Consider the following 25941-nt stretch of genomic DNA (forward strand, 5'->3'; position numbering starts at 1 on the left):
CATCTGCACCAAAAACGTGCAGGACCCTTTATTTGGGTCTGCACTAGAATCGGATCGCATGGGTATTCAAATCTATGCGATCCGATTCTGCACCTCGCTGACCGCTTTCGTGGTGTTGTTAACTTAACATACACACCTGCATCGGTTCACATGTACGGGGTGCGATTCTGATGCGGTGTGGAATTCGCACTGAAAACGCTGCAAATTCCGCACCGCATCAGAGTGAACCCGGGCTTAATAAATATTCAATAATGATTAAATCCCATTAAATATTTCTAAAATGTTAAACTTTTATTTTGTAAATAATAAATAAAAATAAATAAATAGTAGCTACATTTATAAATAAAAAGTTTCCATTGATTTACTGTAACCAATGTATGACTGTTGCTCATTGATACATTGTATCTCTTCTCAGAGAATGGTTACAGCAATAAAGCTGGTTAAAAGAGCAGTCAGAGTGAAGGCAGTGAGGCATTCTGGGTAACGTAGTCCTCTAGGTGCTGCCTGCAGGTCTGTGCTGTGCACAGGGTAGCCTGTAGAGCCTCCACTCCCAGCATGCATTGTGCAGGGATACGTGTGGCTGCTGCTGAATGGCTGGGCTGGAGAGGGATATGGATGGTGAGTATAGGATCCTGTATAGAACATATCATGAGAAAACGCTGATTGCGTCTCCAGCACATGTATAGAGGGGGAGGGGAACCTCACTGCATTCTCATAATGGAAGCTTGCGTCAGTCTGCCAATCACAGCACTGCGGCGAGCTCGCCCGGCTCAGCGTGTGTACTGCACACATGGATCCTGTGAATCTGGACATTCACCAAACATTCACTGCAGGGGATTCTTCCTGAGTTTTAAATGAGACCAGTTGACTCCCCATCAGAGAACGTTCCGTGAAAAGTCGCCTTCGCTGCCTAATACGTGTACCCCTAAAGCTGCGTCCACACCAGGGGCGGACTGACCATCTGGAAACTCGGGCACTGCCTGAGGGCCCGGGGTCTCTAGGGGCCCCATGAGATGCCCCTGGTACCTTTTTCATAGGCTTTTTTGAGTTTGGGCAAGGACACAGGGGCTCCATGATCCCCTATTGCCCGGGGGCCCCATGAGTTGTCAGTCCGCGCCTGGTCCACACGAGCGTTCAGAAAACGCATGTCACGCTTGCAGAGCCATTCATTCCTGATGGCACCCCAAATGCAGATGCACGAACCTCAACACCCAAAAAAGGTACATGAGCTGCTTTGGCATGCGTAGGGCAGTCCGCTGAGATATCAGCCATAACGTTATGACCACTGAGAAGTGGAGGGAATAACATTGATTATCTCGTGACAACGGCACCTGAAAGTGGGTGGGATATATTAGGCAGCAAGTAAACATGTTGTCCCTGAAGTTGATGTGTTGAAAGTAGACAAAATGGAATGTGTAAGGATTTGAGCGACTTTGACAAGGGCCGAATTGTAATGATTGGATGGCTGGGTCAGAGCAACTCCAGAACTACGGCTCTTGTAGGATGTTCCTGGTCTGCAGTGGTCAGAACCAGGGGCAGACCGATAACTCATGGGGCCCCCGAGCAATAGGGGATCATGGGTCCCCTGTGTCCTTGCCCAAACTCAAAAAAAGCCTATGAAAAAGGTACCAGGGGCATCTCACGGGGCCCCCTACTGACCCCGGGCCCTTGGGCAGTGCCTGAGTTTCCAAATGGTCAGTCCACCCCTGGTCAGAACCGACCAAAAGTGGTCCAAGGAAGGAAGTCCAGCAAACCAGTGGCGAGGCATGGGCAGCCAAGGCTCATTGATGCCTGTGGGGAGCGACAGCTGACCTATGTAGTCCGATCCAGTATAAGAACCACTGGAGCTCAAATTGCTGAAGAACTTGAAACTGGTTCTGATAGATAGCTGTCAGAACACCCAGAGCATCGCAGTTTGTTGTGTATGGGGCTGTGTAGCTGCACACCGGTCAGGGTGCCCATGTTGACCCGTGTCCATAGCCAAAACACCTACAATGGGCACATGAGCATCAGAACTGGACCAGGGAGCAATGGAAGAAGGTGGCCTGGTCTGATGAATTTAAGAATAGTTTGGGGAACACAAGGAGGAGTTTGAGGTGTTGGCTTGGCCTCCTAATTCTCCATACAATCGAACATCCACACAATCCAGCATCCATGGGAAAAACAATTCTAATCCATATAAGCCCCCCTATCAAATTACTGGGCTTAAAGGACCAGCTACTAATGGCTTGGTCCAGATACCACAGCATACCTTCAGAGGTCTAGTAGAGTCCAGGGGCGGACTGACCATTTGGAAACTCGAGCACTGCTTGAGGGCCCGGGGTCAGTAAGGGGCCCCATGAGATGCCCCTGGTACCTTTTTCATAGGCTTTTTTGAGTTTGGGCAAGGACACAGGGGCCCCATGACCCCGTATTGCCCGGGGGCCCCATGAGTTGTCAGTCCACCTCTGGTAGAGTCCATGCCTCGACGGGTTATGGTGGGTGGTCATAATGTTATGGCTGATCAGTATAGATCTGTGTACACGGGCCCTAATCCTTCTCAGCTATATCTAAATGAAAGCGTTTTGGGTGGAGTTGCACTTGAAGTTTTGTCGGATGTTGGCTGTGGACCTCAGCTGAACGTATTTTCCGGGAAGTAAATATATTAACATAATAAGCAAATGTTTCCTTTTAAGTCAATAAGGGGTCTTGTCACACGCGGCGTTCTGTCACTTTGTCAGCGTTGAAATGACGGAAATTGGACATACGATATTGGCAGTCATTGTGTCTCTGCAGGAGATTGTGCTGATAGGTAACCATGTGGGAGGGAGCTCTCCGCCTTCCATGTGCCATGTACACATATGTCCCTGTACACTAGCCCTCAGCCTACATTCTGATTTGAGCATGCTGGGAACGTATGCAGAATTATGTATTTTTCCAACACGCACAGAAATGCACTGCCCTTTAGCAGACACATTGGCGATGCCATTAATTCCCACTGGTAACGTGCAGATCTTCATGTATACAAAACATGGTGCCGCAGCACCTTGCACTTTCAACACAATTTTCGAAAAGGAACCAGGAACTTATTTTACATGTTTCTCACACATAGGGCAGCCCACTGACCTAATCTGTCCTCTTCCTCTCTCCTTACTCTGTACTGATTTATTATTCCAGGGGTTTTCCATTCCAATGTCACCCTACAATAGGAGGGGCCCCTGGACCTGAAGTAGCTGTCTTTCTGTGGAGGGGCCCTTGGATTGGAGATAGCAGTGTCTCTATGTAGGGTCTCCAAAAAGACTGCTACCTCCAGTTCAGCAGCCCCATCAAAAAGAAATTGACATTTCTAGTCCAGGGGCTCCTTCATAAAGAGATTGACACCTTCAGTCCAGGGGCCCCTCTACAGGGAAATTGCCACATTCAGTCAAGGAGCCCCTCCATAGTGAGGTTGCCATGTTCACCACTAGCAACCAATCAGTGAGTGGTAATGATGTGCAGTAACCTCTAGCAACCAATCAGAGAGCAGAAATTATGTGCAATAACCTCTAGCAACCAATCAGTGAACAGTAATGATTTGCTGTAACCTTTATCGACCAATTAGCAGTAATGATGTGCAGGAACGTTTAGCAACCAATCAGTGAGTGGTAAGCATCTGCAGTAAGCTCTAGCAACCACTCATTGAGCACTAAAGATGTGCAGTAACCTCTAGCAACAAATCAGTCAGTGGCAAGGATGTGCAGTAACCTCTAGACACCAATCAGTGAGCAGAAACGATGTGCAGTAACTTCTAGCGACCAATCAGTGAGCAGTAATGATGTGCAGTAACCTCTAGCAACCAATCAGTGAGCAGAAACGATGTGCAGTAACTTCTAGCAACCAATCGGTGATGAATAATGATGTGCAGTAACCTCTAGCAACCAACCAGTGAGCAGTAATGATGTGCAGTAACCTCTAGCAACAAATCAGTGAGCAGAAATGATGTGCAGTAACTTCTCGCAACCGATCAGTGAGCAGAAATGATGTGCAGTAACTTCTAGAAACCAATCAGAGTGCAGTAATGATGTGAAGTAACTTCTTGCAACCAGTCAACGAGCGGTAATGATGTGCTGTAACTCCTTCTAACCATCCACAATCGCTGCCTGATTTGCTGAAATAAACTGATTTTGAGTCTGATTGCATGTCTCAGAGCAGAGTCAAGAGCGAAATTGCGGGGGGAGGGCAAGAAAATGTTTGCGAAGGGTCCAATCAATATTGAAGGACAAGTACAGCTTTGGCTGTACTTCAGTGGATCACAGGAGTACAGTCCGTTCTGCATTATTGTGATTCGTTTTCAGCTGACAGCTGGCTGAAGCCCACTGTTGACTGACGCCACTTAGCCGATCCAGGCTGGGGAAAGATCCCGACTTCAAAGTCAGGATCCACCCCAGAGTCTGGAACGGCACCTGGCTCAGCCTCTCACCTAAGCCAGCTGCTCCCTCCCCCTCCATTCACAGCGGCTTTGAGAACTCAGCGTTCAGCGGTCGTGCGATTGCTGAGTTCTCACCCTTAGAGCCGGCACGGGGCCGATGCTGCATTTTTTTTTTAGATCCCATACTTCTCTTTTAAAGATGGCCCTGGTGATGACGGCCATAGAATGGTGGGATCCAGTGACTTCCTTTGGCTGATTTCTCCTTCTCTCTTCTTTATTGTAGGATTTTGCTAAGAATCGGACTACAATTTACCACCATTGTCAATGTACTTGTCCAGCTCTGGGTTGAACGACCAAACAGTGGATTTCTAGAGCTGACATGGCACTTGTGACCATTTTTCTTCTCCTCCAACTACTCTTGGCGCTGGCGCTGGCGCTGAATGAGCAGACAGAATACGCAGAGAACGATGGCGGTTGGTAGGTCTGACAGCAATAGAATGGCACGTGTTATCACATCAAGAAGAGCTGTCTGCATTGCCCCAGCAGCCAATCACACTCCAGCCATCACCTTCCAGTATAAATTAGAAAGCAGAAGAGGCAATTTGGTGGGGTGGGGTGCTGTGAGCAATTCAGGAAGTACAGCATATATGTATGTTGGGGGGAGGGGGGGTACAGGGGTTAGACAAAAATATGGAAACACTTCATGATTTGCAGATGTGAAAGTGACGAAATGCTTCGTGTTGAAAGAGGAAGTGATGTAACGTTCTTTCGCTTCCGCTGTGTGATGAGACACCTAACTAAGAGGTGGGAAGCCTCACTTTCCTCATTCACTGTGTACGCTGCTAGCAGGCCTGGACTGGGACGAAACATAAGCCTGGGCATTTTAGACTGAGCAGCCCTAAGCCTGGGGGTCCTTCCCTTTGAGCCCAGTGGCAAAAAGCCAGGGCCCGGTTGTGAGTGCGACCAGTGGTGTGTTTACCACAAACAACGCATTTGCCTAGGGCGGAATTTTTCAGGGGGGCAGCAGGAAAGGGGGGTGGTGTTGGTTGGTGTAAGGCTCTCCCTGTGGGGGAGGGGGGCATCCGATTGTTGTGTTGCCTAGGGCAGCATAAAACCTAAATACACCACTGAGTGCAACCTTTGCAACCCTGGTAGTTCCCCCACTGGTGTCAGTAGTTATTTAATTTTTTTAATTCTTTTTTACCATTTTATTTTTTTATGATTTTTTTTTATTATTTTCTAGAAATATTTTTAGGAGCTCCATTAGGGGGCCTTGGTGAGATATCAGGGGTCTAACCAGACCTCTGATGTTTTACCTTTGAGACACAGCCCTTAATCTCTATCTCTGCAGCCTCAGCTGCACATAAAGAATGGACAGGAACAGTTCTGTACAGAGCTTCCTGCCCATTCATGAAATGAAGCATAGTAAACACAGTTTGATCATCATAGGTGCGGTCAACTGACCGAAAGAGACAAAAGGACCTTGCGCAGGATTGTGACCTGGGAATAAGAAAACAACTGCTGCAAAAGTGACAGAAGAGCTCAGCCTCAGTCTTCACGGGACTCGTTCTTCACGGGACTCTTTCTTCACAGGACTCGTTCTTCATGGGACTCGTTCTTCACGGGACTCGTTCTTCACGGGACCAGTTCTTCACGGGACCAGTTCTTCACGGGACTCTTTCTTCACGGGACTCTTTCTTCACGGGACTCTTTCTTCACGGGACTCGTTCTTCACGGGACCAGTTGTTCACGGGACTCGTTCTTCATGGGATTCCTTTTTCACAAGACTCGGTCTTCACGGGGCTCATTCCTCATGGGACTCTTTCTTCACGGGACTCGTTCTTCACGGGACTTTTTCTTCACGGGACTTTTTCTTCACGGAACTCGTTCTTCACTGGACTCATTCTTCACGGGACTAGTTCTTCATGGGACTCCTTTTTCACAGGACTCGGTCTTCACGGAACTCATTCCTCATGGGACTCTTTCTTCACGGGACTTGGTCTTCACGAGACTCTTTCTTCACAGGACTTTTTCTTCACGGGACTAGTTCTTCACAGGACTTTTTCTTCACGGGACTAGTTCTTCACGGGACTAGTTCTTCACGGGACTCGTTCTTCACTGGACTCGTTCTTCACGGGACCCGTTCTTCACGGGACCTGTTCTTCACGGGACTCGTTTTTCACGGGACTAGTTCTTCGCGGGACTCATTCTTCACGGTACTCATTCTTCACGGGACTGAGATTGAGCTCTGCAGTCACTTTTGCAGCAGTTGTCCCATAGAGGATTGATCATGTGAATGTCAGTTTGAAATTTCTTTTCAATCAAATCTGAAACTTCCATTAAAATATCTGGTGATCCTGCCATGAAGGTTTCTTCTCAGGCATTTCCTGTTATGTGGTGACAACTGTGCACTTACCTTGTCACCCTGCCTCATGTCATATCAACTACAAGCAGCTTTGCCGGTGTAAAGCATTGCTGTGCATCCAATGCAGAAACAAGTGCATGTAGTCAGGAAGGAGCTGAAAGAGGATGGAGGAGGTCAGAAGCACTAAAATACAACAAAGGATAAAATCAGACTTCTATCGGAAAAAATCCCAACAGTTTGTGGAGTGCCGAGCTTTAGCAAAGGAAACGCCATCCAGCTCGGGTTTAAAACGACTTTACAGCCTAATTGGACTGAGTTTGAATCAGTTAAATATATTCCAGGTGCTACAAAACAAAAAGCGTACAAGGTCTTATAGTCCCTCGTCCTAAAGCAGCCACAGCCTGGGTAGGAAATCCTTTCCCCTGACAACTCAGGGCTCTGGGCTGTGATTGGACTCAGCCGATCAGCAGGTCCCGGCCATGAATGATTGGCTGGGACCTGCTGACAGCCTCCCTCCCTAATCACAGAGGCAGGCAGCTACATACCAGCACACCGCTTTGCCTGTATGGACCGCTCATCTGCAGTACATTGCGGGCAGACGGTCCGGAGATGATTAATGAGAGCCGGATCTCTTCAACTAGCAAGGCTCCTGCCTTATCCTGAGTGCAGAGCTCTGACTCAGTAGGGGTTGTGCCTGACCTCTGCAGAGAGACCACTGCTTCCCCCACAGAAAGCAGCTTTTCTACAATATGATGCCTCTGGAATGTATTTAGCTTATTTAAACTGAACGTTCACTTGGGCTTTAAAATGGCAATACTCATGCTACATATTACAGCATTTGTTTTTTGTTTAACTCCATTGGCAGGATGAAGAACAACTACTCCCCAGTACAGGAGGAGGAGAGCTGTTCGGTGGAGAGAAGAGACGGCTCCATCACCTACGCTGAGTTTATTGAACAGTGAGTCCGGGGGGGGGGGGGGGCATCCAGTGTACAGACTAACAGACTATGACATGAAGAAATATATCAATGGCTTGCAGTACAACTCCATCCCTTTAAATCAGTGGTCTCCAAACTGCGGCCCAGGGGCCAAATGTGGCCCTTTGCTTGCCTTTATCTGGCCCTTGGGGCACTTTGCCTCCAACTGTTACAAGACATTGTTCTGCCCACTGACACCAACAATGGGGCATCATTCCTGCCACTGACATAAACGATGGGACACTCTTCCGCTCACTAAAACCAAAGATGGGACACTTTTTACTCCCAGTTTATTGTCCTTCAGACTTTAGGGGGGCTGGAATGTGGCCAGTAGGAACAGGAATTTTTTTCCGCCATCAGTGGGAGTAAATCAGTTTGGAGACCCCTGCATTAAAATGATCAGACCACTGCAAAATGATCCTTTACTACGCCGGATGCTCTGAATCTGGGACAGTTGTACTCTGCTCTAGAATTTTTACGCAAATTGTTTTGCCTGTTGTATTTTGCCCATGAAAGATATCAGCTTTACGGCCCTAGTGATGAGCCATTTGATGTTGGGGACTGGTGTGATTGTGGATTAGATCGGGCTCGGGTGGACTGACCCTCTAATATCTCTCTCCATGGACTGACCCTCTGATATCTCTCTCCATGGACTGACCCTCTGATATCTCTCTCCATGGACTGACCCTCTGATATCTCTCTCCATGGACTGACCCTCTAATATCTCTCTGCATGGACTGACCCTCTAATATCTCTCTCCATGGACTGACCCTCTAATATCTCTCTCCATGGACTGACCCTCTAATATCTCTCTCCATGGACTGACCCTCTAATATCTCTCTCCATGGACTGACCCTCTAATATCTCTCTCCATGGACTGACCCTCTAATATCTCTCTCCATGGACTGACGCTCTAATATCTCTCTCCATGGACTGACGCTCTGATATCTCTCTCCATGGACTGACCCTCTAATATCTCTCTCCATGGACTGACCCTCTAATATCTCTCTCCATGGACTGACCCTCTAATATCTCTCTCCATGGACTGACCCTCTAATATCTCTCTCCATGGACTGACCCTCTGATATCTCTCTGCATGGACTGACCCTCTAATATCTCTCTCCATGGACTGACCCTCTGATATCTCTCTCCATGGATTAACCCTCTGAAATCTCTCTCCATGGACTGACCCTCTGATATCTCTCTCCATGGACTGACCCTCTGATATCTCTCTCCATGGACTGACCCTCTGATATCTTTCTCCATGGACTGACCCTTTAATATCTCTCTCCATGGACTGACCCTCTAATATCTCTCTCCATGGACTGACCCTCTAATATCTCTCTCCATGGACTGACCCTCTGATATCTCTCTGCATGGACTGACCCTCTAATATCTCTCTCCATGGACTGACCCTCTGATATCTCTCTCCATGGACTGACCCTCTGATATCTCTCTCCATGGACTGACCCTCTGATATCTCTCTCCATGGACTGACCCTCTGATATCTCTCTGCATGGACTGACCCTCTAATATCTCTCTCCATGGACTGACCCTCTGATATCTCTCTCCGTGGACTGACCCTCTAATATCTCTCTCCATGGACTGACCCTCTAATATCTCTCTCCGTGGACTGACCCTCTAATATCTCTCTCCATGGACTGACCCTCTAATATCTCTCTCCATGGACTGACCCTCTAATATCTCTCTCCATGGACTGACCCTCTAATATCTCTCTCCATGGACTGACGCTCTAATATCTCTCTCCATGGACTGACGCTCTGATATCTCTCTCCATGGACTGACCCTCTAATATCTCTCTCCATGGACTGACCCTCTAATATCTCTCTCCATGGACTGACCCTCTAATATCTCTCTCCATGGACTGACCCTCTAATATCTCTCTCCATGGACTGACCCTCTGATATCTCTCTGCATGGACTGACCCTCTAATATCTCTCTCCATGGACTGACCCTCTGATATCTCTCTCCATGGATTAACCCTCTGAAATCTCTCTCCATGGACTGACCCTCTGATATCTCTCTCCATGGACTGACCCTCTGATATCTCTCTCCATGGACTGACCCTCTGATATCTTTCTCCATGGACTGACCCTTTAATATCTCTCTCCATGGACTGACCCTCTAATATCTCTCTCCATGGACTGACCCTCTAATATCTCTCTCCATGGACTGACCCTCTGATATCTCTCTGCATGGACTGACCCTCTAATATCTCTCTCCATGGACTGACCCTCTGATATCTCTCTCCATGGACTGACCCTCTGATATCTCTCTCCATGAACTGACCCTCTGATATCTCTCTCCATGGACTGACCCTCTGATATCTCTCTCCATGGACTGACCCTCTTATATCTCTCTCCATGGACTGACCCTCTGATATCTCTCTCCATGGACTGACCCTCTGATATCTCTCTCCATGGACTGACCCTCTGATATCTCTCTCCATGGACTGACCCTCTGATATCTCTCTCCATGGACTGACCCTCTGATATCTCTCTCCATGGACTGACCCTCTGATATCTCTCTCCATGGACTGACCCTCTGATATCTCTCTGCATGGACTGACCCTCTAATATCTCTCTCCATGGACTGACCCTCTGATATCTCTCTCCGTGGACTGACCCTCTAATATCTCTCTCCATGGACTGACCCTCTAATATCTCTCTCCGTGGACTGACCCTCTAATATCTCTCTCCATGGACTGACCCTCTAATATCTCTCTCCATGGACTGACCCTCTAATATCTCTCTCCATGGACTGACGCTCTAATATCTCTCTCCATGGACTGACGCTCTAATATCTCTCTCCATGGACTGACGCTCTGATATCTCTCTCCATGGACTGACCCTCTAATATCTCTCTCCATGGACTGACCCTCTAATATCTCTCTCCATGGACTGACCCTCTAATATCTCTCTCCATGGACTGACCCTCTAATATCTCTCTCCATGGACTGACCCTCTGATATCTCTCTGCATGGACTGACCCTCTAATATCTCTCTCCATGGACTGACCCTCTGATATCTCTCTCCATGGATTAACCCTCTGAAATCTCTCTCCATGGACTGACCCTCTGATATCTCTCTCCATGGACTGACCCTCTGATATCTCTCTCCATGGACTGACCCTCTGATATCTTTCTCCATGGACTGACCCTTTAATATCTCTCTCCATGGACTGACCCTCTAATATCTCTCTCCATGGACTGACCCTCTAATATCTCTCTCCATGGACTGACCCTCTGATATCTCTCTGCATGGACTGACCCTCTAATATCTCTCTCCATGGACTGACCCTCTGATATCTCTCTCCATGGACTGACCCTCTGATATCTCTCTCCATGGACTGACCCTCTGATATCTCTCTCCATGGACTGACCCTCTGATATCTCTCTCCATGGACTGACCCTCTTATATCTCTCTCCATGGACTGACCCTCTGATATCTCTCTCCATGGACTGACCCTCTAATATCTCTCTCCATGGACTGACCCTCTGATATCTCTCTCCATGGACTGACCCTCTGATATCTCTCTCCATGGACTGACCCTCTGATATCTCTCTCCATGGACTGACCCTCTGATATCTCTCTCCATGGACTGACCCTCTGATATCTCTCTCCATGGACTGACCCTCTGATATCTCTCTCCATGGACTGACCCTCTGATATCTCTCTCCATGGACTGACCCTCTGATATCTCTCTCCATGGACTGACCCTCTGATATCTCTCTCCATGGACTGACCCTCTGATATCTCTCTCCATGGACTGACCCTCTGATATCTCTCTCCATGGACTGACCCTCTGATATCTCTCTCCATGGACTGACCCTCTGATATCTCTCTCCATGGACTGACCCTCTGATATCTCTCTCCATGGACTGACCCTCTAATATCTCTCTCCATGACAGATATGCCTACAGGAGGCCGGTCATTCTGCAGGGAATCACAGATAACTCAGTAAGTGGTGATTTGTGAGTCCAGTTATATATTCCTGCTTAAATCTCGGTGCCATTCATTTCATTCTTTTTCCGTCATTCTCTCCCAGGAGTTTCGGACTTTGTGCAGGAAGGATCACCTTCTCAGAACCTATGGAGAACACCTAGTCCGCCTGAGTACAGCCAACACTTATTCCTATGAGAAAGGTGAGTCTTTCCAAAAGTCTACCTGTCTTGGTATACATAGAGAAGGGTGCCATTCTGTATGTTTTATACAAGGTAGGATCAAAAGCTTTCAAGACTAGATTTGTCACAGGGAGCACCAACCTTCATAAGTCAGTGTGCCAAAAAACAATGTCCTGTGTACATTAAAAGCTATACAACTGGTGTTATTCTGACTACGTGCGTTACCATGTCTGCTATGAAACTGGGCGAATCTGCCACAAAGACGTTTGACATGATTCGGCAAGTTTATGACAATGCTGCAGTAAGTTGTATGGGGGGGTTTTAAGTGGTCAGGTCCCCAGTCCCCAGGCTGCTGACCCAGGAGCAGAAGAAACAACGCGTTGCCTGTACACCCGAGTTTTGTCACCAGTAAGGATCCATGACATGAAGGACGGTATGCTGACAAAGTTCTTGGCAGACTTCTTCTGCTCCTGGGTCAGCAGTCTGGGGACTGGGCCACCTCGAACAACTCACTGCAGCGTCACCATAAACGTGCGGGATCATATCAAACGTATCTGTGTCAGATTTGCCCAATTTCAAGCAAAATTTCATGTTCGCTCTTTGTTCTAACTTGCTGTCCATGATGAAATAGCAGATGTGGCAACACACATGGTCAGAATAACACCAGTTGCACAGCTCCCGATGTACACAGGATGAGGTCTTTTGGTACACTGACTTATGAAGGTCAGTTCTCCCTGTGATTGTGTGTGCAGCCTTGTGCTGCTATCTGTTGGCGTGTTACAAAACTAGGCTTGAAACTTTTTGATACCATCTCGTATATTATATGAAAATGCTCCAATTCAGAATACCCTAACTATAATGCCCAGGTCCTCCAAAGTTGGTGTCAAGCAACCCAGGTGGATCCTTCACAATGCAGGGGTGTCTTGCTGCGCGAGAGTTACTCCTTCATTGTGGCTTTGTGGGAGAGATAAACACAATAATAAAAATATTGCGGTACTTGAGTTATTTGTAAGGGGAATATGATTGTACTTACTGGTGCATTCACAAAAACATGAATTCTGAATGGACTTGGAATGACAACTGCACCATGAACATGGGTACCAATGAACGATGTTCACCTGCTTCAAGAGACAACTCTACAAAAAATGGCCACTGCCCCAGTCTATAACTGGCTTTAGCAGCAAGGAGCACATGGACGGGAAATGCATGTCAAGAAAAAATTACCCAGCTCAACTTGCCAGCCAGCTTGCCAACAACCAAATTTACCCGTCTAACAGTATGCGTTAAAAACAGGGGTTTGGTTAGCACACATTTGCAAATACATATGTAAGCAACAGAGCCACGTCATGGCACCCCAACGTTCTGTGGTCCTAACTCTGCACATTTTGAGAGCCCCCATAGTAGAGGCACATGCATTTAATGGATAGATCAAGGGCAGGTGGACCTGAGGGATCCCACCCCTTCTTAAAGGTACAGGAGCGCACCGAACACCCAGCATGTAGTACAATGGCAGCCAAGGTGTCCAGTGCACCTCCTCACCTACAATTCAACAGTACAAAAAATGGCCACTGCCCCAGTCTATAACTGGCTTTAGCAGAAGGAGCACATGGACGGGCAACGCATGTCAAGAAAAATAAAGTACCCAGCCAGCTTGCCAACAACCAAATTAACCTGTCTAATAATATGTCGGGGTGCCGTGACGTGGCTCTGTAGCTTACGTATGTATTTGCAAATGTGTGCTAACTAAACCCCTGTTTTTAACGCATATTGTTAGACAGGTTAATTTGGTTGTTGGCAAGCTGGCTGGCAAGTTGGCTGGGAGTTTTCTTTTACTTGTCAAGAGACAACTCACCTGCTTGCAAAGTGAAGGAATATTTAAAATATTCAATAGAGAAGATGGGACTTTCAGGGTGCATAGACATGAATACCACACATTAAAAGTTATATCATTTTATTTCGTATTTTGGTAAAAAACACAAGGAAAAAATACAGAAAAAAAAAACAATTTCAATTCTAAGAATACCAACTGAGATTCAAACTTGGGTAGGTAAATGTAGTTACTCCCTATATGTTTTGCTCTCATGGGCTTCTTCAGGGGAGATTTTTTGAGGAAATTTCTACCGCCAAGGCAGTCTTGGATGTGAAAGCTTACAGAGCTAGGAGATAACTTTTAACGTGTGGTATTCATGTCTATGCACCCTGAAAGTCCCATCTTCTCTATTGAATATTTGCAATTTTAAGGGATGTGGTGTAATAATTATATCTGGTCACTCGCTCGCCACTTCACTGAAGGAATATTTAAGTGTTGCACATACTCATGTCCCCTGTTCACCATCTTGTCTTCCTTGTTTTTGCTGCAGTGGATGTCCCATTTCAGGAGTATGTGGAGCATTTGCTGAGACCGCAGGATGTGGAGACACTAGGATGTGGTGAGTTGCAATTTCTTTAGCATTAATTTTAATTTAGCAGAGCAATGGTGATGTACAATGTTGTAACCCCAAGGGCCTGTTCACACCAGGGTGTTCAGATGCAGTATGCTTAACGTAGGCACTTTATGTCCGCGCTTTAAAGTACTTTGCATCAAGTCCACCTGTTCATTTGCATGTGTTGCCAAATGCACCACCGTGTATCTGAAATGGCGTGATGAGGTCTTCACCAATCAATCAAATTTCACTGGCTGGAATGGGAGCAGAAGTAAAACAGTTTTGCAGAGATAGAGAAATTTCTTTTAGGTCTACATTACATAGAGGGGGATAGTTTACTGTAGATCTTTACCTAATCTTTTTCTCTAGAATGAGATCCATTTCAGTGCCATTGCTGAAATCTTTCAAAACTGTATTTCCCATTCTTATTGAGTTCAGAGATGCGTGTCGCTTGGCAATGGAGATATGTGTTCTCAATGTATGAACTATAATCTTTCCCCTGTTTTTCTTGCAGATACTTTGTATTTCTTTGGGGATAATAATTTCACTGAGTGGGGATCTCTGTTTCGGAAGTATATCCCACCGCCGTTCAAGCTGCCAGGCACTACCGGGGCATATAGTTTTGGTGTAGCTGGTAAGTGTTGAATAAGAATTGAAAAGATTTTAGACCAATTTAAAACTCTGTTGATCTGGATTCAAATATGTAGGCTTATATTCCATATATCTTAGAGATGTGTACTTATAAAGAGCAACATCCTTGAGGACTGGAACAATGTTCCTGCATTTCAGGATCCAAAACAACAACATTTTGACACTTTAGTACTACAGAATAAAGCCACAAAGACGAGTATAGAATCAAAAGTGTAACAATCTGACTCAAGAGTTCAAAAACACATTGGTATGGATCCCAGAACAATTCTAAAACAATAAGATACTGACATTTGGGATTGTAGACCAATAACACATTGACAGCTGGGGTTGCATGTGAATGACACATTGACAGTTGGGGTCCTAGAAGAAGGATGCATTGAGAGTTGAGGTCGTAAACCAATGACACATTGAGAGTTTGTGTCATAGACCATAGACACATTGATAGTTGAAGTTGTAGATCAATGACACATTGACAGTTGGAGTCGTAGACCAATGTCACATTGACAGTTGGGGTTGTAGACCAATAACACATTGACAGTTGGGGTTGTAGACCAATGACATAGTGACAGTTGGAGTTGTATGCCAATGCACATTGACAGTTGGGGTCGTAGACCAATAACACATTGACAGTTGGGGTCTTAGACCAATGACACATTGACAGTTGGGGTCTTAGACCAGTGGTGGGCAACCTTTTTTTTTTCAACTGAGCCAAATCTCGCCAAAACCACGATTGAAATTTATTTTGAGAGCCACATTTTTAAAACTGAAAATACATCCCCCATATAGTAATTCATCCCCCATAGTAATTCATCCCCCATAGTAATTCATCCCCCATATAGTAATTCATCCCCCATAGTAATTCATCCCCCATATAGTAATTCATCCTCCATAGTAATTAATCCCCCATATAGTAATTCATCCCCCATAGTAATTCATCCCCCATATAGTAATTCATCCCCCATATAGTAATTCATCCCCCATAGTAATTCATCCCCCATATAGTAATTCATCCCCCATATAGTAATTCATCCCCCATAGTAATTCATCCCCCCTATAGTAATTCATCCCCCATAGTAATTCATCCCCCATATAGTAATTCATCCCCCATAGTAATTCATCCCCCATATAGTAATTCATTCCCCATAGTAATTCATCCCCCCTATAGTAATTCATCCCCCATATAGTAATTCATCCCCCCTATAGTAATTCATCCCCCCATAGTAATTCATCCCCCCTATAGTAATTCATCCCCTATATAGTAATTCATCCCCCATAGTAATTAATCCCCCATATAGTAATTCATCCCCCATATAGTAATTCATCCCCCATAGTAATTCATCCCTCATATAGTAATTCATCCCCCATATAGTAATTCATCCCCCCTATAGTGTCAATTCACTTACCTTTGCTCCGCGCGTTCCTCTCGCCGTGTTCCCGCGCCGTTCCGGTCTTCAGGGCGGACTGTGAGAGGAGAGGAGTTTGTCACGCTGCCCCGCTGACATCCTGACAGCCAATGTTTGCCACGGTCCGCGGGCCGGATTAAAAGGTCCGCCGGGCCGTAGTTTGCCCATTGCTGGGCTAGCTGCAGAGTCCTGACTTTTGGGGCGGCCGCCCGAGAGGAGGGAGGGGAGCGGGCGCCCGGCACACAGAAGAGCCGCATTAAAGTTTATAAAGAGCCGCATGTGGCTCGCGAGCCGCGGCTTGCCGACCCCTGTCTTAGACCAATGACACATTGACAGTTTGGGTTGTAGGCCAATAACACATTGACAGTTGGGGTCGTAGACCAATGATACGTTGACAGTTGGAGTTGTAGGCCAATGTCACATTGACAGTTGGGGTCGTAGACCAATGACACGTTGACAGTTGGGGTCTTAGACCAATGTCACATTGACAGTTGGGGTCGTAGACCAATGACACGTTGACAGTTGGGGTCTTAGACCAATGACACATTGACAATTTGTGTCGTAGACCAATGACACATTGACAGTTTGGGTTGTAGGCCAATAACACATTGACAGTTGGGGTCGTAGGCCAATGACACGTTGACAGTTGGAGTCGTAGGGCAAGGAAACGTTGACAGTTGGGGTCGTAGGCCAATGACACGTTGACAGTTGGGGTCGTAGGGCAATGGCATATTGACATTTTGGGTAATGTAGCAAGGACTATGATACTTGGTCTTACAAAATATTGGTACTTACAGTTGAAGTCCCAGAACAATGACACAGTAAACACTTGGAAACTGAGATTGAAGCACCACAACAAAATGTATTCATCCAGGCACATTCTAATGTAAAATAAGATCATGTTTATCACAAAGCCAACATGTTCTAGGGGTTAAAGCGCACTCCCTTCATTAGGGCTACAAAATTATACAACAGAATACAAAATTATGTATGAACAAGTAAAATAGATATACAGTCTCTCTATATATATTTTACTTATTCTTACATCATTTTGAATTCTCTTGTATCTTTTTGGTCCTGAACAAGGGAGTTCTTTTTGACTCCTGAAATGAGTCTGGATGATTACATTTTGGCGTTGTGCTTCCATCTCATATTCCCACTGTTATAAACCAGGGAGACATTGGAAGACCAATGGCATGGAGAAGCTGCAAGCCCTAAGAATCCAGACATCATAGTCAAATACTCCTATGACATCAAGAAAAAGGTTCCAGTGATATCCGTCCAAATTTCTTTTAACAGTGGCTGTTGATTTCCTAGAAGGAAACACCACCAGTCATGGTCTTTGAACAATGGCACAAGGACAGTTGGGGTCAATAACAATGACACACCATTGTTTGGAGTCCTGTAACAATGACACAAGTGATGTTCTAGGACAGTGGCAGAATGACAGTCAAGGTCTGAGAACCATACACAGTGACAGTTGAGGTCCTGAAACAATGGCATACCAACAGTCTGTATCCCAAAACAATCACCCAATGACATACAGTCAGTGTCTAGAACAATGACATGCCTACAGTTGAGGTCTCAGGACAATGATACACAGGCGCAAAGTTCTTCATTCTTCGTGTTATCAAGTCCTTCGACCATCTCTTAGACATCCCATCATTGAGCAACCTAACCATTGTTGTCTCTTCTTCTCCAGGTTCAGGAACGGGTGTTCCCTTCCACTGGCATGGACCTGGCTACTCAGAAGTTATATATGGCAGAAAGGTAAGAATTATTATTCCATTTCTTGGGGTTACCTGGGCTACAGATTTTCCCATCATGTAAAAGCACTGATCACTGTATCAGTGTCACTGGCGACTTCCGATAGTGTTAGCGCCCCTCTCAGATAGCGCCAGATTGCCCGCTAATACACCAGTAATACCGTTTAACCCCTTGATCGCCCCCCCGAGTTAACCCCTTCACTGCCCTGTCGACAGTGTCATTGATCAGTGAACAGATTTTTACTGATTAATGTCACTGGTGACTTCCGATAGTGTTAGCGCCCCTCCCAGATAGCGCCAGTTTGCCCACCAGTACACCAGTAATCCCATTTAACCCCTTGATCGCCCCCCACCCCCAGTTAACCCTTTCACTGCCCTGTCACCAGTGTCATTGATTACAGTGAACAGATTTTTACTGATTAGTGTCACTGGTGACTTGCGATAGTGTTAGCGCCCCTCCCAGATAGTGCCAGTTTGCCCGCTAATGCACAGGATTTTTTTTACCAAAAACATGGAGCAGAATACATTTTGGCTTAAATTTATGACTAACTTTAAGTTTACGATATATTTTTTGTAGCTGAAAGTAGAAAATATTGTTTTTTTGTTTATAGCGCAAAAAATAAAAAGCGCACAGGTGATAAATTACCACCAAAAGAAAGCTCTATTTGTGTGAAAAAAAGGACGTAAATTTCGTTTGGGTGCAGCATTGCATGACCTTGCAATTGTCATTTGAATTAGTGCAGCGCTGTATAGAAAAAAAAGGCATAAATTACAGTATCTATATCAGCAATGGGCAAACTACGGCCCGGCGGACCTTTTAATCCGGCCCGCGGAGCGTGGCAAACATTGCCTGTCAGGATGTGTGTAGGCGGGGCAGCGTGAGGAGCGGGGCAGCGTGAGGCGGGGCAGCAGGGGAGCTAGGTTCCTCTCACAGTCCGCCCTGAAGACCGGAACGGCGCGGGAACACGGCGAGAGGAACGCGCGGAGCAAAGGTAAGTGAATTGACACAATATGGGGAATGAATTACTATGGGGGATGAATTACTATAGGGGGGATGAATTACTATGGGGGATGAATTACTATATGGGGGATGAATTACTATGGGGGATGAATTACTATATGAGGGATGAATTACTATGGGGGATGAATTACTATATGGGGGATGAATTACTATATGGGGGATGAATTACTATGGGGGATGAATTACTATATGGGGGATGAATTACTATATAGGGGGATGAATTACTATGGGGGATGAATTACTATATGGGGGATGAATTACTATGGGGGATGAATTACTATATGGGGGATGAATTACTATATGGGGGATGAATTACTATATGGGGGATGAATTACAATGGGGGAATATTACTATACTTACTATGGATGACACATACACATCATTCATCTACTCTTGGTCCGGCCCCCGGGTCCAATATATGAACCCATTGCGGCCCTCAAGTCAAAAAGTTTGCCCACCCCTGATCTATACCATAGTTTGTAGACGCTAGAACTTTCACACAAAGCAATCAATATACACTTATTGGGATTTTTTTTACCAAAAACATGGAGCAGAATACATTTTGGCCTAAATTTATGACTAACTTTGAGTTTACGATATATTTTTATAGCTGAAATTAGAAAATATTGGTTTTTTTTTAAATTTTCGTGTTTTTTTTGTTTATAGCGCAAAAAATAAAAAGCGCACAGGTGATCAAATACCACTCAAAGAAAGCTCTATTTGTGTGAAAAAAAGGACATAAATTTCGTTTGGGTACAGCATTGCATGACCGCGCAATTATTATTTGAATTAGTGCAGCGCCAAACAGCAAAAAAAGGCGTGGTCATTAAGGGGGGTAAATCCTCAGGAGCTCAAGTGGTTAAAAACGTGTTTTCCAGCATTTTTTGCATTGGTGTTTTGCCGCGTCTAGCAGTGTTTTCCCTCATTTGTGTCTTTTTTACCAAAACAAAAAAATGTTTTTTTGCTCAAAAAAAGTCCAAAATGCCAGTTTGTGGCGTTTTACCGCGTTTTTCAGCATTAGAGCATTTTTACAGCTAAAAAACTCCTCTAGAAACTGTCTATTTTTAATTTTTTTTTAATTTAAATATTTATTAGTTTTTCATATTATTACAAAAATTCCATAAGAAGAGACACAAAACATATAAATAATCAATACATTTCTACTTTGCCCCCTTCTAATTACCTCTTTTCTTTCCCTCCCCTCCCAACCCACCTCTACCCCCCCCCACCCCCTCCCTCCCCTCTGCAAGATCTCCAATCTCTCAAGACCCAATAACTTTAAATAATTTCCTAGTTTAAAATTTTCTATATTTCTCTTTCATTCCTGATTTTTCCCATCGCGAATAGTATATTTCCAACCTGTCTTCCTGCATATAGTATGATTTTTCCATTCTGCTAATCTGGTTTACCCTATTAATCCAATCCTCCTCTATCGGCACCTCTGTCTTCCGCCAAAACTTAGGTATCAACCCTTTTGCAGCACTTAAGTAGTACCATACGCCTGATTCTTTATATTTATTTACTGTTGTCTCAACATTATGTAGGAGACACATGGTTGGGTCTAACCCTATGTCATTTCCAGTTATTATTTCTATTAATTTAACTATTGTCTTCCAGAAAACCTGAATTTTTGGACATTGCCACCATATGTGGAACACCATGCCCTCCTCCCCACATCCTCTCCAACACATTTTTGAATTCTCCCCACTCATCTTGTGCTCAGTGCTCGGTGTAATATGCCATCGTGTCAGACATTTATAGTTAATCTCAACGTCTCTCATACTAACACTCTCGTGTACCAATCTAAATATCTTATTCTGTTGATCCTCATCTATCACCACCTCCATATCTCTTTCCCAATTTGTTATAAAAATTAACTTTGTGTCCGTGTCTAATTCTGTGAGTATCCTTTAAATTTTTGTAACACCGTGTTTCCCATCCCTACGTGTTTCTAATAGCCTTTCAAACAAATTCCACTCCTTTTTTAATCTCAAGGGTTTTGGGAGATTTCCAATGAAACATTTTAATTGGTGATATTTCCACTCATCTATTCTATTAAACATATCCCCCCCCCCCTCTCTTTTAATTCTTTAAATGTTCTCAATTCCCCCTCTACCAATACATCTCTCAATTGGATATCTTCTTTTTTAAACCATCTCCCTGATATCTCATCCTTTCCTGGAGGAAAAAACTCTGTGTTTGCAAGTGGCATTAATATAGAGTTGAATTCCCATTTCATGTGTTTATGTAAATTATCCCATGTCCTTAAAACATTTAAAGTGAAAGTGCTTTTGTTTTCTTTAATTCTTCTATATTGTGCCGGGACCCATATCATCTTACTCAAACTAATTCCACTCAGTTCGTTTTCTATTTTTACCCAACTTTTTCCCTTATGGTTAAATGTCCAGTCATATATGCTCGCTAAAATTACTGCTTTATAATATCTCTTGACATCAGGTAGTCCCATTCCCCCTTTCTCTTTAGTCCTACTTAATGTTTCGTATGATATTCTTGGTTTTTTATTCCTCTATATATATCTTGTTAACATTCTTCTCATTATCTTAAAAAACGCCTCTGGGAGTTTAATTGGGACCATTTGAAATCTATAGAGTATTTTAGGTATAATTACCATTTTAACTAGGTTTATACGTCCTAACCATGATGGATTTCCTCCTTCTAATCTTTTTAATTCATCCTTAGTCTCGTTTATCAAAGAAATATAGTTTAATCTATACAGTTGTTTATATGAAGTAGCCAGTTTTATTCCTAGGTATTTTATATCTTTTTCTCTCCATATAAAGGGGAATTCTTTTTGTAACTTTTCTTTTTCACTCTTTGGTATATTGATGTTCAGAATCTCTGTTTTTGTTGGGTTAATTTTTAGATTTGATAGTTCACCATACTCCTTCAGGGTCTTCATTATACTTGGTAATGTTATTCGGGGGTTGCCTACATAAAACAATAGGTCGTCCGCAAAGGCCGCTACCTTATGTTCTATATTTTCTATCTGGATTCCCTTTACCGCTCCACTATTCCTTATTATTGACAACAAGGGTTCCAGTGTCAAAACGTACAACAGGGGGGACAATGGGCAGCCCTGTCTTGTTCCATTGGACATCCCAATGGATTCCGACCTCTCCCCATTTACCGTAATGATTGCGGTGGGCTCCCTATATAATTTACCTATCTACTCCCGCATTCTCTCTCCGATCCCCAGCACTTCCAAGTTGTCCATCATAAAGCCCCAGTCCACTCTATCAAACGCCTTTTCGGCATCAATTGACAAGAGCACCACCGGGGCTTTTCCTTTTCTACTTTTCTGAATAAGCATTAAAGTTCTCAACCCGTTGTCTCTACCCTCTCTCCCTGGGACAAAGCCCACCTGATCTCCATGGATCCATTCAGGCATTAGTTCTTTCAGCCTGTTTGCTAGAACCTTTGCGTACAACTTGGTATCAGTGTTCAATAATGAAATTGGTCTATAGCTAGAGCACTGAGAAGGATCTTTTCCCTCCTTGTGAATGAGAACTACATGGGCCTGAATGGATTCCCTCCTCCCCTCCATCCCACCTCCCAAGTCATTCATATACTTCCTCAGCTTCGGTAACAGTAATTCACAAAATTTTTTATAGTACTTAACTGTATAACCATCCGGGCCAGGGCTTTTCCCACCCCCTGTACTTCTTAATGCTGCTTCTATTTCTTCCTGGGAAATTTCCGCGTCCAAGGAATTCAATTGTGTTTCACTGAGCTTAGGTAGTCCCGCATTTTTTAAATATATCATCCTTTTTTCGTTAATACCTTCTCTAATTTCTTTTGGTGCACCTTGAAGACTAATGTTATATAACTTTCTATAATACTCCGTGAATACTTTAATACTTTTTTTAGTTGAGTGGACCAACTCCCCCTTAGGACTTTTTATCTTTTCTATATAATTCCTGTTTTTCTTTTTATTCAGGGCTCTCATTAAGTATTTTCCTGGTCTATCTCCCCATCTATATCTTTCACTTAATACTTTGTTATTTACTCTTCTCCTCTCCTCTTCCATCAGTCTCTCTAGCTCGTCTTTTTTATCCTTTAACTTCTGTCTTGTTTCTATTGTTATTTTCTTCTTATGTATCTGCTCCAAGTCCAGGATTTCCTTTAGGAGTCCACTAACCCTCTCTCTTCTTTCTTTCTTCTTCCTTGCTCCCATCGCAATCAAGATTCCTCTTATATATACCTTATGGCTTTCCCATACTGTAGCTGTCGATACTTCCTCTGTCTCATTCTCCTTGAAATATACTTTAATCTCTTCCCTGATCTTCTGCGCAATATCCTCATCCAAGAGAAGAGCCTCATTTAACCTCCATCCTAAGCCTCCCGTCCACCTTCTTCCCCATCCTATTTTCATTATGACAGGGGCATGATCCGAGAAAGTTCTTGTCTCTATTTCTATTTTAACCAACAGTTCAATGAGTTGATGATCTATCAAAAAGTAATCCAGTCTCGAGTATATCTCATGTGCATTAGAGAAGAAGGTATAGTCTCTGTCTTTCATATGCATTATTCTCCAAGAGTCCACCAGTTGGTACTCGTGGATCACCTTCTTCAAAGCTCTCAGAGACCTACCCCCCTCTCTCTGCACAAGGGAGGTTGCATCCTTTTGTGGGTCCATACAAAGATTTAAATCTCCTGCTATAATTAAACGCCCTTTTTTAAAATCAATCAATTTTTTCAGCAGACCCTTCAAAAAGATCTCCGGTTTTTTGTTGGGGCAATATATATTGGCTAGTGTACACTCAATTCCCTGTAGTTTACCTTTCAAAAATAGGAATCTCCCCTCCGGATCAGTCTTTCTCTCTTCCAGCTCAAATCTCATATTCTTTGCCAAGCCTATTGCCACCCCCTTTGCTCTTTTAATTGGAGAGTCAGCGTAATACCATGTTGGGTAATATTTAGATTTTAGTTTCACGTTTGACTCTATCTCAAAGTGTGTCTCCTGTAAAAATACCACTGACGTTGCCCTGTGATGTAACTCTTTAAACAACTTAAATCTTTTCCCAGGACAATTCAACCCATTCACATTATATGTTATAAACTGTATTTCTTCCATCCTTCATAAGTCTGTCTATCTTTCTTCTAAATCGTCTCTTCCTATTAGGCCCAGCTGTCTTGCAGAGTATTAGCCCCGTAACCCCTCCCCCCCCTCCCTCCCACCCAACCCCTATCCCCCACCCCCTCCCCCAACCCCCCTCTCTTATTTCCCCCCTACCCATTTTTAGGCTTATAAACTGCCTACAAATCATTTGTGGAACGGTTTCCACGGTTGATTTAAAATATTGGGCGTAAGCTCCGCCCATGGACGGCTCACCTCTCCTCCGACCTCCCCAGCTCCCCTTTCTCTATCAACTGGGCTCTGCAATACCTTTACTTCCCCCCCTTAACCGGAGCTTCCAGAGGGACCTCCGCTTCTACAGGGGGGATACGAGAGGGGGTGAGGAGAAAAGAGAGAGAAGAAGAAAAGCATATATTTTACTTAATTCTCCCTCCCCCCAACCGCAAGGCCTCCCTCCCCCTCCCCCCGACCCGCTGCCAGCCCTCCTTTCTTGCATTAACTGTATCTCCTTTTTCTTCTTCTTCCCACCCAGCTATCTCCATTCTTTGCAAGTCCAGTCTATCGCAAAACTCTCTCACTTCGTCCGGGAATCTCAGATATGCTGTGACCCCATTTTTCCAGCCAATTAGAGATACTGCGGTACCCCATCTATATTGCACTTTCTGTTTTCTCATTTGCTCCAACAGGGGTTTCAGGGATCTCCTTCTCCTTAGAGTCTCTGATGTTAAGTCCGCAAAAATTTGAATAGTCCAATCTCTATACTTAATTAATGATCTTCCCTTGATCTTCTTCCAAATCTCATTTTTGACCCCAAATTTCTGGAACTGGACAACGATATCTCTCGATCTTTTCCTCTCAGTCTCTTGTTTAAACTTTCCTATTCTGAACACTCCGTCCAGTTCAATCACATCTGTTTCAGGTCTGTCTCTTATGGAGTTTAAGATTTTATTAACTAGTTCATATAATGTTTCCCCTTTTACAGACTCTGGAATTCCTCGCATCCTGAGATTACACCTTCTTTCTTTATTTTCTTGAATTTCCATCCTATAGAGCAATTTTTTCTGGGTTTTCTCCAAATGGGTTGTTTTTTTCCTTAGATTATCTATGGTTTGGGCCTGGGTTTTAACTTTCTCCTCTATTTCTTCCATTCTTGACAGCAAATGCCCTAAGTCGTTTCGAATAACTGTCATTTCATGTTTTATCATTTTCTCCAAACTTTGAAACATTTCTGTCATCTCCTTCTTATTCGGTACTTGTAGTTCACCATCAAGCTCTTTTTTTCCCAAGCCATCCTCTATTTGTTGGCTTCTACTGCTGTTCAAACCCAATGACAATCTAGGACTATTTCCGGATCTAGTGTCCATTTCCCCTTTAGCACTGTCGCCTTGGGGCCTTTCTGGGGTAGTATTACCGTATGATGGAAATTTCCTGATTGAGACCCTTTGAGCCCTGCTCCCTTAGGACCTTTATTCTTCATATCCTCTATATATCTTTTGTCTTCTATATGCTCTAGATGGGGGTGTACCTCTCCTTTATGGTTTGTGCTTCAGACAGGTTTGCAGATTTTCCTTGTATTTTGCTCTCCTGTGGCACCTGGGGCTTTTCTCTTCTAAACCCAGGGAATCCTCCTCTCTCCTCCTTGACCCCTTGATCCCCAATGTCACTCAGTAGTCCACTGCACAATAGACCCCCCAAAGCTCTCACTCA

The 25941-nt window shown here is 44.4% G+C and overlaps 1 protein-coding gene across 1 annotated transcript in view; it reads left to right on the forward strand.

Annotated features, from left to right (window-relative positions):
- Positions 1–544: 544 nt before the first annotated feature.
- The window catches only part of JMJD8 (jumonji domain containing 8), a 35571-nt gene continuing 10174 nt past the window's right edge, over positions 545–25941 (forward strand). The window contains exons 1-8 of the mRNA XM_089664316.1: positions 545–618; positions 4671–4864; positions 7618–7710; positions 11660–11708; positions 11797–11893; positions 14233–14301; positions 14810–14929; positions 18052–18119. Of these exons, the coding sequence (XP_089520442.1) occupies positions 4767–4864; positions 7618–7710; positions 11660–11708; positions 11797–11893; positions 14233–14301; positions 14810–14929; positions 18052–18119 (594 nt within the window). The 5' untranslated portion in view covers positions 545–618; positions 4671–4766. The remainder of the gene's footprint in view (positions 619–4670; positions 4865–7617; positions 7711–11659; positions 11709–11796; positions 11894–14232; positions 14302–14809; positions 14930–18051; positions 18120–25941) is intronic.

The sequence above is a fragment of the Staurois parvus genome, unplaced genomic scaffold, assembly GCF_062004578.1.
Source record: "Staurois parvus isolate SC_StPar_1 unplaced genomic scaffold, SC_StPar_1.0 ptg001882l, whole genome shotgun sequence".
Lineage (NCBI taxonomy): Eukaryota > Metazoa > Chordata > Amphibia > Anura > Ranidae > Staurois > Staurois parvus.